Source organism: Hippocampus comes, unplaced genomic scaffold (assembly GCF_001891065.2).
Source record: "Hippocampus comes isolate QL1 unplaced genomic scaffold, H_comes_QL1_v1.1 scaffold113, whole genome shotgun sequence".
NCBI classification, from domain to species: domain Eukaryota; kingdom Metazoa; phylum Chordata; class Actinopteri; order Syngnathiformes; family Syngnathidae; genus Hippocampus; species Hippocampus comes.
The window spans coordinates 896006-909868 of record NW_017806160.1 but is presented as its reverse complement, the minus strand read 5'-3'; the positions used below and the strand labels follow the sequence as shown (position 1 = coordinate 909868).

The 13863-nt window shown below is 44.1% G+C and overlaps 2 protein-coding genes across 2 annotated transcripts in view; one reads left to right on the top strand and one right to left on the bottom strand.

The window, feature by feature from the left end:
• The first annotated feature begins 561 nt into the window (after positions 1 to 561).
• The window catches only part of calcoco1a (calcium binding and coiled-coil domain 1a), a 19298-nt gene continuing 5996 nt past the window's right edge, over positions 562 to 13863 (top strand). The window contains exons 1-14 of the mRNA XM_019895599.1: positions 562 to 736; positions 1616 to 1767; positions 1839 to 1941; positions 5430 to 5632; positions 5709 to 5921; positions 7029 to 7177; positions 7270 to 7339; positions 7413 to 7568; positions 9768 to 10022; positions 10103 to 10228; positions 11395 to 11490; positions 12285 to 12372; positions 12526 to 12785; positions 13000 to 13090. Coding sequence (XP_019751158.1) covers positions 1636 to 1767; positions 1839 to 1941; positions 5430 to 5632; positions 5709 to 5921; positions 7029 to 7177; positions 7270 to 7339; positions 7413 to 7568; positions 9768 to 10022; positions 10103 to 10228; positions 11395 to 11490; positions 12285 to 12372; positions 12526 to 12785; positions 13000 to 13090 — 1942 coding nt within the window. The 5' untranslated portion in view covers positions 562 to 736; positions 1616 to 1635. The remainder of the gene's footprint in view (positions 737 to 1615; positions 1768 to 1838; positions 1942 to 5429; positions 5633 to 5708; positions 5922 to 7028; positions 7178 to 7269; positions 7340 to 7412; positions 7569 to 9767; positions 10023 to 10102; positions 10229 to 11394; positions 11491 to 12284; positions 12373 to 12525; positions 12786 to 12999; positions 13091 to 13863) is intronic.
• Positions 12939 to 13863, bottom strand: part of rarga (retinoic acid receptor gamma a) — a 65475-nt gene continuing 64550 nt past the window's right edge. Inside the window, exon 8 of the mRNA XM_019895595.1 lies at positions 12939 to 12962. The gene's annotated coding sequence lies outside the window, so the exon portion shown is untranslated. The remainder of the gene's footprint in view (positions 12963 to 13863) is intronic.

Below are 13863 nucleotides of genomic sequence, written 5' to 3'. Positions count from 1 at the left end.
GCCATCTGTTGTGCAGCAGCAGTATAGCAAAATAATGCACGGCAGCTGTTGTGAATCGACCGTCCGCGTCCAAAGCTTTTCAGCATCTCTCAAGAATGCCTGATTGAGAGCTCAAAGTATTGGTCCTTTCTAAATTGTTATATTCATTTAAAAAACTATTTCAATGAAAACAACAACATGTAACATCCTACTCAACGGTCAAATGCACCTTAAGTTTTTTTTTTTTTTTTTTTTACAGCGAACACATTGGTGTGCGGTGGTAAAAGATTAAAAGAATGACAGTTTTCACATCTTCAGTGGTTTCCACCAGAAATCTACGTGATCACAATTTCCTGAATAACAGCAAACAATGGCAAGTTTTTTTTTTTTTTTTTTTGTCGTTTAAAGGGCTTGCATACCATCCAGGTTGACTTCCTCAGAGAAAAACAGCGCAAGGCGGTGACAAGCTTCATATTACGCCGCACACATGACCTCAGTAACTCAACGTGGACTGTGGGATTTGTAGTCTAAAAGCGAAGACAGAGCGCCGCCCGAGAGAGCCGGTAAACTACAACTACCACAATTCCTCACACGCAGACGAAATCTGTCACGCTCGGGCTGCTTTTTGTTATTGTTTGTGGGGGTCGTGGAGCAACGGAGCCTGAGCAGAAGAGACGCGACTGGCCATCTCAGATCGTGGTCGTGTAGTAATTGTGTACATTAAACGGTCCAGATTGACAAGTGGATGCCGTTACAGGTGAGGATGATGTTCAAAAGGACGGTTGGCATACTAAGTGCGCAGATGCGCTTTAGTGTCCATGATGACGTTTGTTGTTATCACGTTCAACACGTTAACTAACTTAACATCCATCCCAAGACGCAACATTCTTCAAAGACGATTGAACGCTCTGCGAACTCGACGTGTGTTTTTAGTGATATTTGGACTCGCAGGCAGGCAGCACTTTCAAAGTTGAGCCCTCTTGTGGGGCCTCCAGCCTTCCTCCCGTGTAACGTGAAACCTCGCATGCATGCTGCGACTTAAACATCCGTCACCTGGCTCACGTTGTGCACCACATATCCTACATAATGGTATGTTGTTAGTTTGTGTTCAAACGACGGGAAGTTCAATAGCCATTTGCCCCTCTATATTTATATATTTAAATGCCATCTTGTGACCTAGGGGAGGAAAACATGGCATGCAGTGTCTAGAAAAAGAAAAATACGTTGAGGAAAGTAAGAGTCCTTCTCAAAGTTTGAAGCAGAATGGGAAAACCTTAGACAGGAAGGACTGACGTGCACATGGATCCTTTGGTTGGCTCGTGCTGGGGAGCTCAATCAGACACCTCGTGGCACTCCCACACGTGGGAACGGTGTACAATGGCTTGCAAGCCGAAATGCTGACCGAAATTGCCCGGCTAACAAATATGTAAGATGTCACGGAGATTTTTAGCTGTGCTGTCCTTGGTTGGCATGTGCGAGAGAGCGGATCTTCTTCCACAACCGGTCAATCACATGTGTCAAATTGGCACCTCTTGCTTTCTTGAGCTCATTGACTGCACTTGTCTGTTTGGATTTGTTCTGTGTAGCCTCTGTTGAAAACATTGCCCTGTGATCCCGCCCCCTTGTGAAAACAAAGTGCCTTTGAGTTGTGTTACCATGCAAACCACTGCACCGGTGGAGTTCCGTAACGTGGGCTGCAGCTACTTCCCTCAGAGCAGAGTGGACTGCCACTACACACTCAGCTCGTTGCACACCTGGGCCAGCAGTGACTGGATTGGCCTCTTTAAGGTATTGTCCACACATTCACACTATGCTACACAATGTATGGATGCTGCTTCAACCCAGTCCTTTGTGTGCAGGTGGGATGGTCGTCAGTGAAGGACTACCACACGTTTGTTTGGGCACTGGCCCCAGCCAACTATGAAGAGCGAACAGAGGTCAACTGTTGTGTTCAATTCCAGGGTACTTGTTTCCTCTCCATCAAATTCCACAATTTGAAGCTGATGAACGGATGGATGCATTTGAAAACTGCTACTTACACCGAGGTAGAAATGCAGCTGTGCAAACAACAACTCCACTCCATGACAATATAAATTCAGCTGACACTTCATTCGGTCAATAAGCACTATCTCATGAGATTGTGACACAAAGTGAGCGCTGTCTCAAAGCTTTTGCATTCATTTTCAGTTTTGAGGCACTTGACGTGGACCGAGCTATTGTGAAAGGTGCAGCACATCTTTGCAAACTCGTTCTTGAAAATTTTGTCATCGGTGTGAATTATACATTGTCAGTCACAAATGAAATGAGCATTAATATTGTTGTAAACGTCTCGTATTAGACAATAATCGTGATTAGGCCACTGATCATGCATCACTAAAATACAATTTTGTTTTTTGCAATTGCTGCACTACATTGCATCTTTGATGGTTTTATGTTGCCCTTTAAAAACAACCCATATCTTTGGTGTTGCATTTTTTTTTACTATGCGAATTTTGTCAACATAGAGAACAGGGTGAACTCTAACTGATCAACCTTCAGGGGAGTTTTATAATACTTCAGACTGTGGCAAAATCAGGGTTGTTATGATTCACTTGGTTGAATGCCTTTCTTCAGGCATGATGGTGAATTAATGACAGTGGCCAAGACAACGGCGTGGGGCAGCGGGCTGCAGGGTGTCAGTGGCCGCTGATGAGCATGATTCAATGTGAAGGGCACAGGTACAGCAGATGATGCATGCATGCAGGAGAGATTCATCACAAACCTGAGCAGATCGTCATTCGTAGTCTTCACTGAAAGAGTCGCAGAAGGGAAGAAACGAATTGTGTGTTGTTTCTCATCAGTGATGCAGTTAAAAAAAAAAAATGCCCCAAATGTGACCCATGTTGTCGCAGTGAATTATAATACAGCTCATAAATGTTGCTGCTTGATTTCCTTGTCGGCTTTGCCATCCACCTCTCGTTGCTGCATGTTCATTGTTGAGGGGAATTTGCGTAAATTGTTCCCCATTAATGTGTTGCAGAGTTATATTCGTTTATCTTATTTTATGGTTTGTATTTAGGCACTTAAGCAGGCAGGACTCTTGGCACATCAGGAAAGAGATGCAAAAAAAAAAAAAAAAGAAGGAAAGACAACAAGAATAAGATACAGGGAAAGAAGGTGACCCTGAAATCAGCGTAGACAGATACACACTGCGGAATTTTGGCTAGCTAAGTGTAGTTAGTTAATAGTTATAAAACATCCTGTCACTCTAAATTGATGTGATTAGTTATGATCCAGAGCAAGCCTGACAGCCAAAGAGCGATCTTCCGGCCAGTATAGCATGTGGTGCCATAGCTAGCGAGAATTAGTGCTGTCACTAACAAATAGTTTTAGATCTGATTATTCTCTGCATTATTCCAATGAATTATTGTATCAAAGTAAGGTAGTGACAATATTTGATCAATTTAGACCGGTTTCCAGGTCAGGATTTCCAGAAAGCAACACAGTAAATAATTGAGGCCTACTCCTTTGGCTCCCCTGTATTGACTCATCTGCTGCCCCTAGTGGTCTAAACCGGTATTGGTGCCAAACTACTTGGAAACATTTTGGGTGCTTGGTGTGTGTGTGTGTGTGTGTGTGTGTGTGTGTGTGTGTGTGTGTGTGTGTGTGTGTGTGTGTGTGTGTGTGTGTGTGTGTGTGTGTGTGTGTGTGTGTGTGTGTGTGTGTGTGTGTGTGTGAGCTGTGACTGACAGCAGATTCTGTGTGAGCATATATATTACACGTATATATACATATTGTCGGCCACCTAACTTTGGAGTAATTGCCATTTTTTCAATATTTTTGGAAAACAATATATATATATATGCTCTATGACTGCAAGGGGGAAGCTCAGCTTCCCCTAAAATGTCCAAAAATAAGTGATCAAATACATGTGTGTACATACAATTGTGTGTACATGTCATTGACTAAATATGCACTCCAATGCACTCAACTTTTGTTCCGAATCAGCTTCTTATTACTGGTTACGACGCGACTCTCTTCTCATTCGTTCCAGCAGCTTCACTGCGCTTTAAACTGTGTGGACGCCGAGCGAGCGGATACAGCGCAGACGCTGGCCGTCTCGAGAGTTCAGTGTAGGTTGTCCCAATGCATTGAAACAAGATGACTCATTGGATAAATGCTGGTTTTGTCCCGCCCATCGGACTCTCAGCGTCTCTGGGAGTCTATGGACAGTGGGCATTTATGGGCTGGCCCGGACGCTGAGCTTTTCTGCATGATGATTGGATGATCTGTCTGAGCCTGAATCTCTTTTGGATTGACAGCGAAATGAGCCAATCACCGATCTTTTGGTGTAGGCATCGTGGGAGCAATTTTCAATGCTCATTCTGTTCTGAGTTGAACTGGAGACTTCTTCTAATCATCTGAGCGACACTCTCTTTGTTGAAAACGATAAGCGACGAATTAATCTTTTATTACTGGTGGGTTTTATTGTAGTTGCTGTAGTTGCAGGACACTAGTTAAGTCCCTGGAAAAGACGCCTTGTTGGTATGACAGGCTCACTGATAATTTTCTTGAAAAGGAATGGAGAGTAGAATCCACGTATAAATAAACAGACACATTTTATGATGTAGGCCGAAATTGAGCTTCCCCTCCTTGACAGACCAGCATCCGCCACTGATAGATATCTCTACATTTTTTGGGGGGGATAACAAAAACTTCAACCAAATGGGTGAACAAGCGAAAGGAAAAATTGTCCCTGTAAAAAAAATATACCAATGTGTGTTCTGAAAATTGTGGGTTTTTTTTTCTCATTTTCCCAAAATATTGAAAAAGGACTTAGGCAATTATGCGATTTGGACGATGATATAGAACATGCTTCAGTCTTACCTAGCTGTTTTTGTTGTTTTGTTTTTTTATAAAATATTTTTTATGGGAAACATATCTAAAATGGAAGGTTTTTGAGGATTTCCAAATGACCTGTCATTACTCACGAAGCCACAAGAAATCTAATTAATAAGTGGTAACATAAATTATGCTGTCACAAGGATAACAGTGCTCATTTTGATCGTTTAGAAATGCTCGGTATGATCGTTCCTTTCAGCTGCAGAACCACACTGTAGCCATCATAATAAAAATGTTCAACTAAGATGCCTCTGCTGTATAGTTACCTCCATTGCAAACCTAAAAAGGCCAGTTAGCATTTAACATCCATCCATTACCCGAACCGCTTTTCCTCTCGAGGGTTGCAGTTGTGCTGGAGCCTCTCCCGGCTGTCGCATTTAGCATGCATTTGGATGTTGTTAAATTAATATATGTAAGATTGTCCTTCCAGATTGTGCATCATTCGTTGAAAAAGTTAAATACAGATTTTATTGTCAATACCGATAGATTTTGCAAGTAATCTGATGACAGCGTTGGTCATTATTTGTAAACTAACATACATGTTTTTTATTTTATCAACCCCTTTGTAGCATCTTACCTTCCCAACCCAAGTGCCCAAGAGTATGAATTTGTGTACATTGACGCCAAAGGGGAAGTTTGCTCCCAAAGCTCTAAATTCACCTTTTGCGCCCCGAAACCCCTGGAGGATCTGGTGACTGTTGAGGAGGAGCCACATGGGGAGGAAGAAGGCACAGATATTCTGCTCGTCGTACCTCAGACTGAACTACTGAAGGTAGAGAATGAAAATTACCAATACAAAGCTGAGTAGCCAGGAGAATAGATGCAATTTCTATCCTTTCTCTCATCAGAGCCGACTGCAAGAATGTTTACGAGAGCATGCTGACCTGCTGCAGATGCAAGAGGTAGCCAACAAGCAAAAGGAGAAAGAGAGGGAAGACTTCAACAGAGAGAGGCTTGCCTGGAGCAGACTTCACCGAGAGCTTCATTCCGACATTAGCAGGCTGCATGAAGAACTGAAGAGGAGCCAGGAAAAAAATGAGGAGCTGGCAAGACAGCACAAGGTGTATTCACAGACAAAAGCTCAAGCAAATATTGTGCCTTGCTAAAAAGAAGAAGGCTTAATTTTGATTGACTCAATCAGAAAGGTAGTAGCTGAACAATATGTTGTTATTTCCTATCTTTCTGCTTTGCTGTGGTGTACGATGGCACTGTATCACGCCGACAGCTGCCGACAGTATTTGGGTCACCTAATTTGGCAACTCGACGGAATTAAAATGAACAGCTTTTAGTCTGATCGGCGGCAACTCTACACCACTGCAAACTTCATCAGCCCTAAAAAATAGTTTAACAACTCACGCTCTGGAAAAATATTCTGAGGAGGATATTGTTTTTGGTGCCCACATAAAACCACATCTGAGCATTTAACCTCTAAATAGCAGGATCTCTGTAGGATGGAAATATATATATATACTACATGTTCCCACAAGTTTTTAATCCAGCGCTGCTTTTAAAGTGACAATGCTACATTTGTTCAAAACTAAGTATGGTTTGCCTGGTTTATATGTATATATATATATATACACATATATATATACATACACATATACATATACATACACATATACATATATATATACACACATATATATACATATGCATATAAACATACACATATATATATATATATATGTGACGGGAGTCACAACTGTGATGGTCTTGAGCTCCACGTCGCTGCCGCTTCAATAAGATCAGACACTGGGATGTGGCTTTTCTCTCTTTTTATTACTGCAACACAGTATGGCGGGAGGGATAGGTGAAGTCACGGGGCATTTCGGTCTCAGAAATAACTGCGCAACAGAAAAGCACTATTAACTCAATGAGTAAAAACTTCCATTCGACAAAACTTAAATAACAATACAAAAAGCAATTTGGACTCGGGACAAATCAGGGAAGTAATTAAATACACCACACCGTAGAAACAGGAAAAACAAAGTGAAATATTGTCATTAAATTAGAAATGAATCCGTCACTTTTGTCATAATTTAATAAATTTCATGTGTCACTCTGTTACATATGTATAAATGTATATAATTTATTTTATAACATTTTAGGTAAGTATGTGTTGAGAACAGAGACATATCCTTGTAACATTGCCTTTGGTCACATAGGAGGAAATGGCTTTGGGGGAATGCCTTGCACAAGAAAAAAGGGCTTTTTTGGACGCGAGGGAGGCCAACAAATTGCAAATTGAACAATTGCAGGAGGACATCAAAACTCTGACACAGAGAGCTCTGGACCAAGAGACAGAGTTGGAAAGGTGAGTAACTATTTGTACTTTTTTTGTGGGAAAAACAAACAAACAAAAAGGATTCTTTACACAAGTCTGTACATCCCGTTGAATGTGTGCAGGATAAAGGAAAGAGCGAAAAGGGCAGCGGCCCAGTGGAAAGCAGAGCAGATTGACAGAAAGATACTGCAGGTGCTCTCTTGTAAGATGACAAGGTTTCGTGTGAGTCTTTCTTGTTTTTCTCACATGTACGGTCTGCATTTAGACCAAGCAGGAACAGACGGAAGGTGATCTTCGAAGTTTGTCCAAGGAATTCCAGGACGTGAGGAACTCCCTGGCCCAGAGGGACGCCAGTGTGCTACAACTCCAGAACACTATCAGCACCCTCACCCAGAAACTCACCGCAGCCCACAGGAAAGAGGTCTGTGGAAATCACATTGACAAATCCAAAGGCACCTCTCAAGTATGACTGCTCCAGTGCACAAATACAAGGCCCTAAAAGCCACGCCTGAGGATCATTTTGGTGTTGAATAATTTGTCTGGCCTTTACAGAACACTCACCTCAACCCCATTTGGGTTAGACTAGATAAGAGGTACACACGGCAACATTTTGTAGCAAGTCTTTCCAAGACGCAGTGGATGGGAAGACCCACTCCATATTATATTTTCATTGTTGTTATACTGGCAAACATTTGATATATTTAGGCCAAATTCCACACATCTCATTGTGAACTTTTAGTCAAAAGCACAACAAGAATTTTGAACATAACATTGAGTCATGGGCGGCCCGGTGGTCGACTGGTTAGCGCGTCTACCTCACAGTGCAGAGGTGCAGGATTCGATTCCTGCACCTCCAACTCTCCGTGTGGAGTTTGCATGTTCTCCCCGTGCCTGTGTGGGTTTTCTCTGGTTACTCTGGTTTCCTCCCACATTCCAAAAACATGCATGGCAGGCTGATTGAACACTCTAAATTGTCCCTAGGTTTAAGTGTGAGCGCGGATGGTTGTTCGTCTATGTGTGCCCTGCGATTGGCTGGCAACCAGTTCAGGGTGTCCCCTGCCTGCTGCCCGAAGACAGCTGGGATCGGCTCCAGCACGCCCCGTGACCCTTGTGAGGTTAAGAAGATCAGAAGATGGATGGATGGATAGATGGATCGACAGACATTGAGTTTTTTTTTGGTCTTTGTTGTCAGGCGTGGAGCGAGGCAATGCTGAGGGAGATGAGTAGCCTGCAGGAGCGTCTGGACGTGAGTGAGCGCGCCGTGGACGTCCTGAAGAACGACCTCAGCGCAACGGTCGCCCAAAGAGATTGTGGGCAGGCCGGGCTGCATCAGGCCCGCCTTCAAGCTGCCCAGCTAACCCTGCAGCTTGCAGATTCCAGTCTGGCTCTCAGAGAGGGCAGAGCTCACATCAAAACTCTGACACAGAGAGCTCTGGACCAAGAGACAGAGTTGGAAAGGTGAGTAACTATTTGTACTTTTTTTGTGGGAAAAACAAACAAACAAAAAGGATTCTTTACACAAGTCTGTACATCCCGTTGAATGTGTGCAGGATAAAGGAAAGAGCGAAAAGGGCAGCGGCCCAGTGGAAAGCAGAGCAGATTGACAGAAAGATACTGCAGGTGCTCTCTTGTAAGATGACAAGGTTTCGTGTGAGTCTTTCTTGTTTTTCTCACATGTACGGTCTGCATTTAGACCAAGCAGGAACAGACGGAAGGTGATCTTCGAAGTTTGTCCAAGGAATTCCAGGACGTGAGGAACTCCCTGGCCCAGAGGGACGCCAGTGTGCTACAACTCCAGAACACTATCAGCACCCTCACCCAGAAACTCACCGCAGCCCACAGGAAAGAGGTCTGTGGAAATCACATTGACAAATCCAAAGGCACCTCTCAAGTATGACTGCTCCAGTGCACAAATACAAGGCCCTAAAAGCCACGCCTGAGGATCATTTTGGTGTTGAATAATTTGTCTGGCCTTTACAGAACACTCACCTCAACCCCATTTGGGTTAGACTAGATAAGAGGTACACACGGCAACATTTTGTAGCAAGTCTTTCCAAGACGCAGTGGATGGGAAGACCCACTCCATATTATATTTTCATTGTTGTTATACTGGCAAACATTTGATATATTTAGGCCAAATTCCACACATCTCATTGTGAACTTTTAGTCAAAAGCACAACAAGAATTTTGAACATAACATTGAGTCATGGGCGGCCCGGTGGTCGACTGGTTAGCGCGTCTACCTCACAGTGCAGAGGTGCAGGATTCGATTCCTGCACCTCCAACTCTCCGTGTGGAGTTTGCATGTTCTCCCCGTGCCTGTGTGGGTTTTCTCTGGTTACTCTGGTTTCCTCCCACATTCCAAAAACATGCATGGCAGGCTGATTGAACACTCTAAATTGTCCCTAGGTTTAAGTGTGAGCGCGGATGGTTGTTCGTCTATGTGTGCCCTGCGATTGGCTGGCAACCAGTTCAGGGTGTCCCCTGCCTGCTGCCCGAAGACAGCTGGGATCGGCTCCAGCACGCCCCGTGACCCTTGTGAGGTTAAGAAGATCAGAAGATGGATGGATGGATAGATGGATCGACAGACATTGAGTTTTTTTTTGGTCTTTGTTGTCAGGCGTGGAGCGAGGCAATGCTGAGGGAGATGAGTAGCCTGCAGGAGCGTCTGGACGTGAGTGAGCGCGCCGTGGACGTCCTGAAGAACGACCTCAGCGCAACGGTCGCCCAAAGAGATTGTGGGCAGGCCGGGCTGCATCAGGCCCGCCTTCAAGCTGCCCAGCTAACCCTGCAGCTTGCAGATTCCAGTCTGGCTCTCAGAGAGGGCAGAGCTCAATGGGCTCAGGAAAAGCAAAGTCTGCAGCACAAGTCAGAGGTACAGTGGAGGCACTCATTTCAAATGTATTTTTGTCTCTCTCTTGTGTAGTGTTCCAACGGGTGTGTGTCGCCCGGCAGAAGGAGCACGAGCATCTCGAGAACCTTACGGCCGAGATGCATACAATTGAGGAAAAGCTCCAGGAGGAGAGGACGGAGAGGGTAAAGCTTGAGGTGGAGCTCGGTCGAGAAAAGGATTGCAACAGGGTGAGAAAGCCCACAAAGGGATCATCTTGTCAACTAACACTGTCATTAACACCCAGTCAGCGCTCAACATTTGTCACCTGAACATTTTCTTTTCCCTGGTTCCGTACAACGGTGTTATTTTACAAGACAAAGCAACACAAGCAGTACAATTGTGTGTAATCTTGCCAAGATAATAATTATTGAAATCACCTCATTTGTTTTCAAGTGCAGATAAAAGGAAGATAACATTCTTCTAACACGTAGCATCGCGGGTGAGCTGGAGATGGTTTGAGGAGACATTGGGCAAGAAGCAGGGTTGACCCTGGACGGATTGCCATCCACTGGCAGCCATCTAAGCATGTGAAAAATAATTTTGAATGTTGGATCGGCTCTGGATGAAATTTATTGAATGTCTCATCCTGCATACACATAGCAAAATCCCTTTTCATATAACATTCAAAAGGGACATTTCCAGCCAGTCAGGCATCAGTGTGTGTATTGTGACTAAAATGGTTAAAGATGTCTTTGGCCAAATTTTCACAAAAATATCAAACATCCATGTTGCTTTATCAAAAAACCTTAGGCAGAAAGTTGTACACAAAAATGTCAGGAGTTTGTGCTTTATGGAGCGGCGGTGTTGAGCCAAAAGCGCAAGGAAGCAGGGGAGGCAAGACGAGGGAGCAGGAGCAGTCTCAAAAATGTTTATTTATCACAAAAAGTGGCCAACAATTCACATGGAAATAAAATACTCCATTTAACAAAGAAAAAAAAACATGATTCGAATTTGGAAATAAAAACAAGGAAGTGACTCATCAGGACCGTAAACATGAAGTGAGTGGGAAAATGTGACTTGTAGCGACAACAATGGACTGACAGAGACTGGCGAAACCTGATTGGTGGACAGTAAGAACAGGCCTGATGAGAACAGATGGAGACGAAGACATGACATGATAATTGGACATAGCATGAAACCAAACATACTCTGACTAAAACCAAGCCAACCAAAACACCGAGCCTGACACACAGAAACAAAAGATCTCATGTCAATGAAAACAACAACGTGTACACACGCAAGCGCCTCATGCAAGTTGGGCAAGTCTAGTTCGAGTCACTTGGAATGAGCACGGGGTGCTACACTCTTTGAGAGAATCCTCTGACCTGTCCCGTGTTCTCGATGGCATATGCAGGTCCAGCTGAGCGAAATGCGCAGGGAGCTCCAGGAGCTGAAGGCCAGCCTGAGGGTTGCCCACAAGGAGAAGGAGCACCTGTGTTTGGAGAAAAAAGTAACAGTTGTTGCCACAGTTGTTGAATATCTTGAATGCACCGTTTATGTTCTCTTTGTAATCAGCTGATAAGGTCCAGAGGCTACTTAATGGCTTGTATGGATTAACAAGTAAATAGCAGTTGTTTTCCCCCTTCTTGAGACAAGTACTCCCATTAAAGTGCTACTTCATTCAATTGCAGTCATTATCAGCTTTAAATTTAGTCCAGGTAACAGTTCGTAGCACTCTCTAGTTCCCAGTAGCGATATTATTGCGATCACTAAACGATCGATTATCAAATTGGGACGATAGCACACACAAGCATCGTGCTCTTGCAAATGTCCCCCGTTGTTGGACATCTTTGGTCCGTTGTTGTCTTTGTGGCTGTTATTGCGCAGTATAAAACGTTTATGGCATAATATAAATCAGTGGTTTTCAGGGCAGTCAGTGCTGCTGTTAAAATGCCTGCAGAGCTTGGTTGTTACCTACGCGCTATCGCTTTGGCCCGCCACTCGGGTGGTGTCGACGGCCAATGTTTTTCAGACTGCCCGTCCGGTTTATGTAAGCGCTCATCATGTGCCACAATGGTAGTTGTCGCGAGCGTCAAATAAATCTCTCAAATGGAATAATGTTTGACGTGTCGTAGTCGTTGTAAAGTGCCTGTTTACATAACAGCGAAGGCAGCGTATTGTGTAGCATGCGTGTCCACTTTATGTGGCAGACATATGGGGGTTATGAGAGCACGAGCGACTGAAGCTGTGATTATGGAAGGCCCGTTCCGCTGTGTGCAATGATGGCTGTATTTCCCACCCCAGGACTTGATGGACTACATCTGTCAGTTGGAGCAAAAGATGGGAACGGCAGCCAGTGCCAAGTGGAGCGCTCCCCCCGCCGCTTCCACAGGTGAATGAAGCCACATTAATCTGCCCAGCGCCCCGCAGATGGGAACAGTAAAAGTGTTAACTTTCATTCAACGACAACACTAAATAGCCTTCGGAACGGCTTGTGAGCGGTCTGACTGGAGCGGCGCTCTGTGCTTGTGTTCCCGTGGTCTAGGCTTCGCTGACGACGCTTCGTCAGACTTGTCCGATGCGTCGGAGGATCGCGACCCGGGGGCCTTGCAGTCTTTCGCTGCAACCGCCCCGCTGGGAAACTACGGCCTGTGCGAGCAGGGACGGCCGAGCCTGTCGCTCTTTAGCACCCCTCCTCCCTCCCCACGGGAGATGGAGACGAGCGCCGTGGTGATCAGCCAACCGGCTCCTCTCTCCTTGCCTCACGAGCCTGCAGCCTCCTCTCTGGCACTCAGCTCAGATTCGGTGAGACCTGAAAGCTGAGCAGATTAGTTATGCGTGATACTGAAAACGGCATATGCCACTACACCTGCCAACACAGCCAGCGGATCGCTGGAAAAACAGACAGCAAGCCAATGGGCAATTATGTGTAAGTTAGTTTGTTAATAACTCTGTGTGTGTGTGTGTGTGTGTGTGTGTGTGTGTGTGTGTGTGTGTGCGTGTGTGTGCGCGTGCATAGGAGGAGGAACCTGATCCACTTAAATGTGGAAGAAGACACAGCTACGCAGAAGAAATGGCACTGTTTTCTGATCACAGGGACAGGTTCAAAGGTGAAACACACACCCCAGTATAAAATCAATCAAGTGTGCTGTTGCAGCACAATCCATTAAAATGTCCAATAATAACAGGTTTGACACCAATTTCGCAAGTGAAAGTTCACTTATTAAAGTATACCGCTTCATTTCAGTCGTACTTATTTTGGTTTGAGAACCCCCACCCCCAAAAAAAATACTGTGTGAATAAAATAGAGCTAATAGCAATAATATAAAATAACTTTCTTGCAAGTGTTATTTGTGGTTTGTAGACATAGCTGCTCAGCTAGATGACAGGCTCTACGATAATACATTTAAGTAAAGTATGTGTTCAACAGAAGCTTTAAATCTCTTTCTATTTTACCTTTAAGCCAAGGCAATAAATAACTTGCGCAGAGCAAACAACAAGGGCCTCACAGGAATGTGGTATAGAATAGAAGAGAATAGGTTATTTATTGTCATTGCTGTAGAACAGTGAAAAAAAAAACGGCTTGAGTACCTCTTGGTTTAGCAGCATAATTCTAAAATTAGACATTTAATGTACAGTAATCCCTCATTTATCGCGGGGGTTACGTTCCAAAAAGAACCCGTGATAAGTGAAATCTGTGCAGTCGGATTTATTAAAAAAAAAAAATAATAAAAAAAAAAGCAAAAAAATGTGAGGGAAGAAATTTCAAATGTGCGATTTGACTATAAAGTTGTACTTGATACGTGATAGTCAGCTTAATTTTTTACAGTTATTATACAATACTGAACTATGTATACAATGCAGAGGCGATTGCTCTAAGACT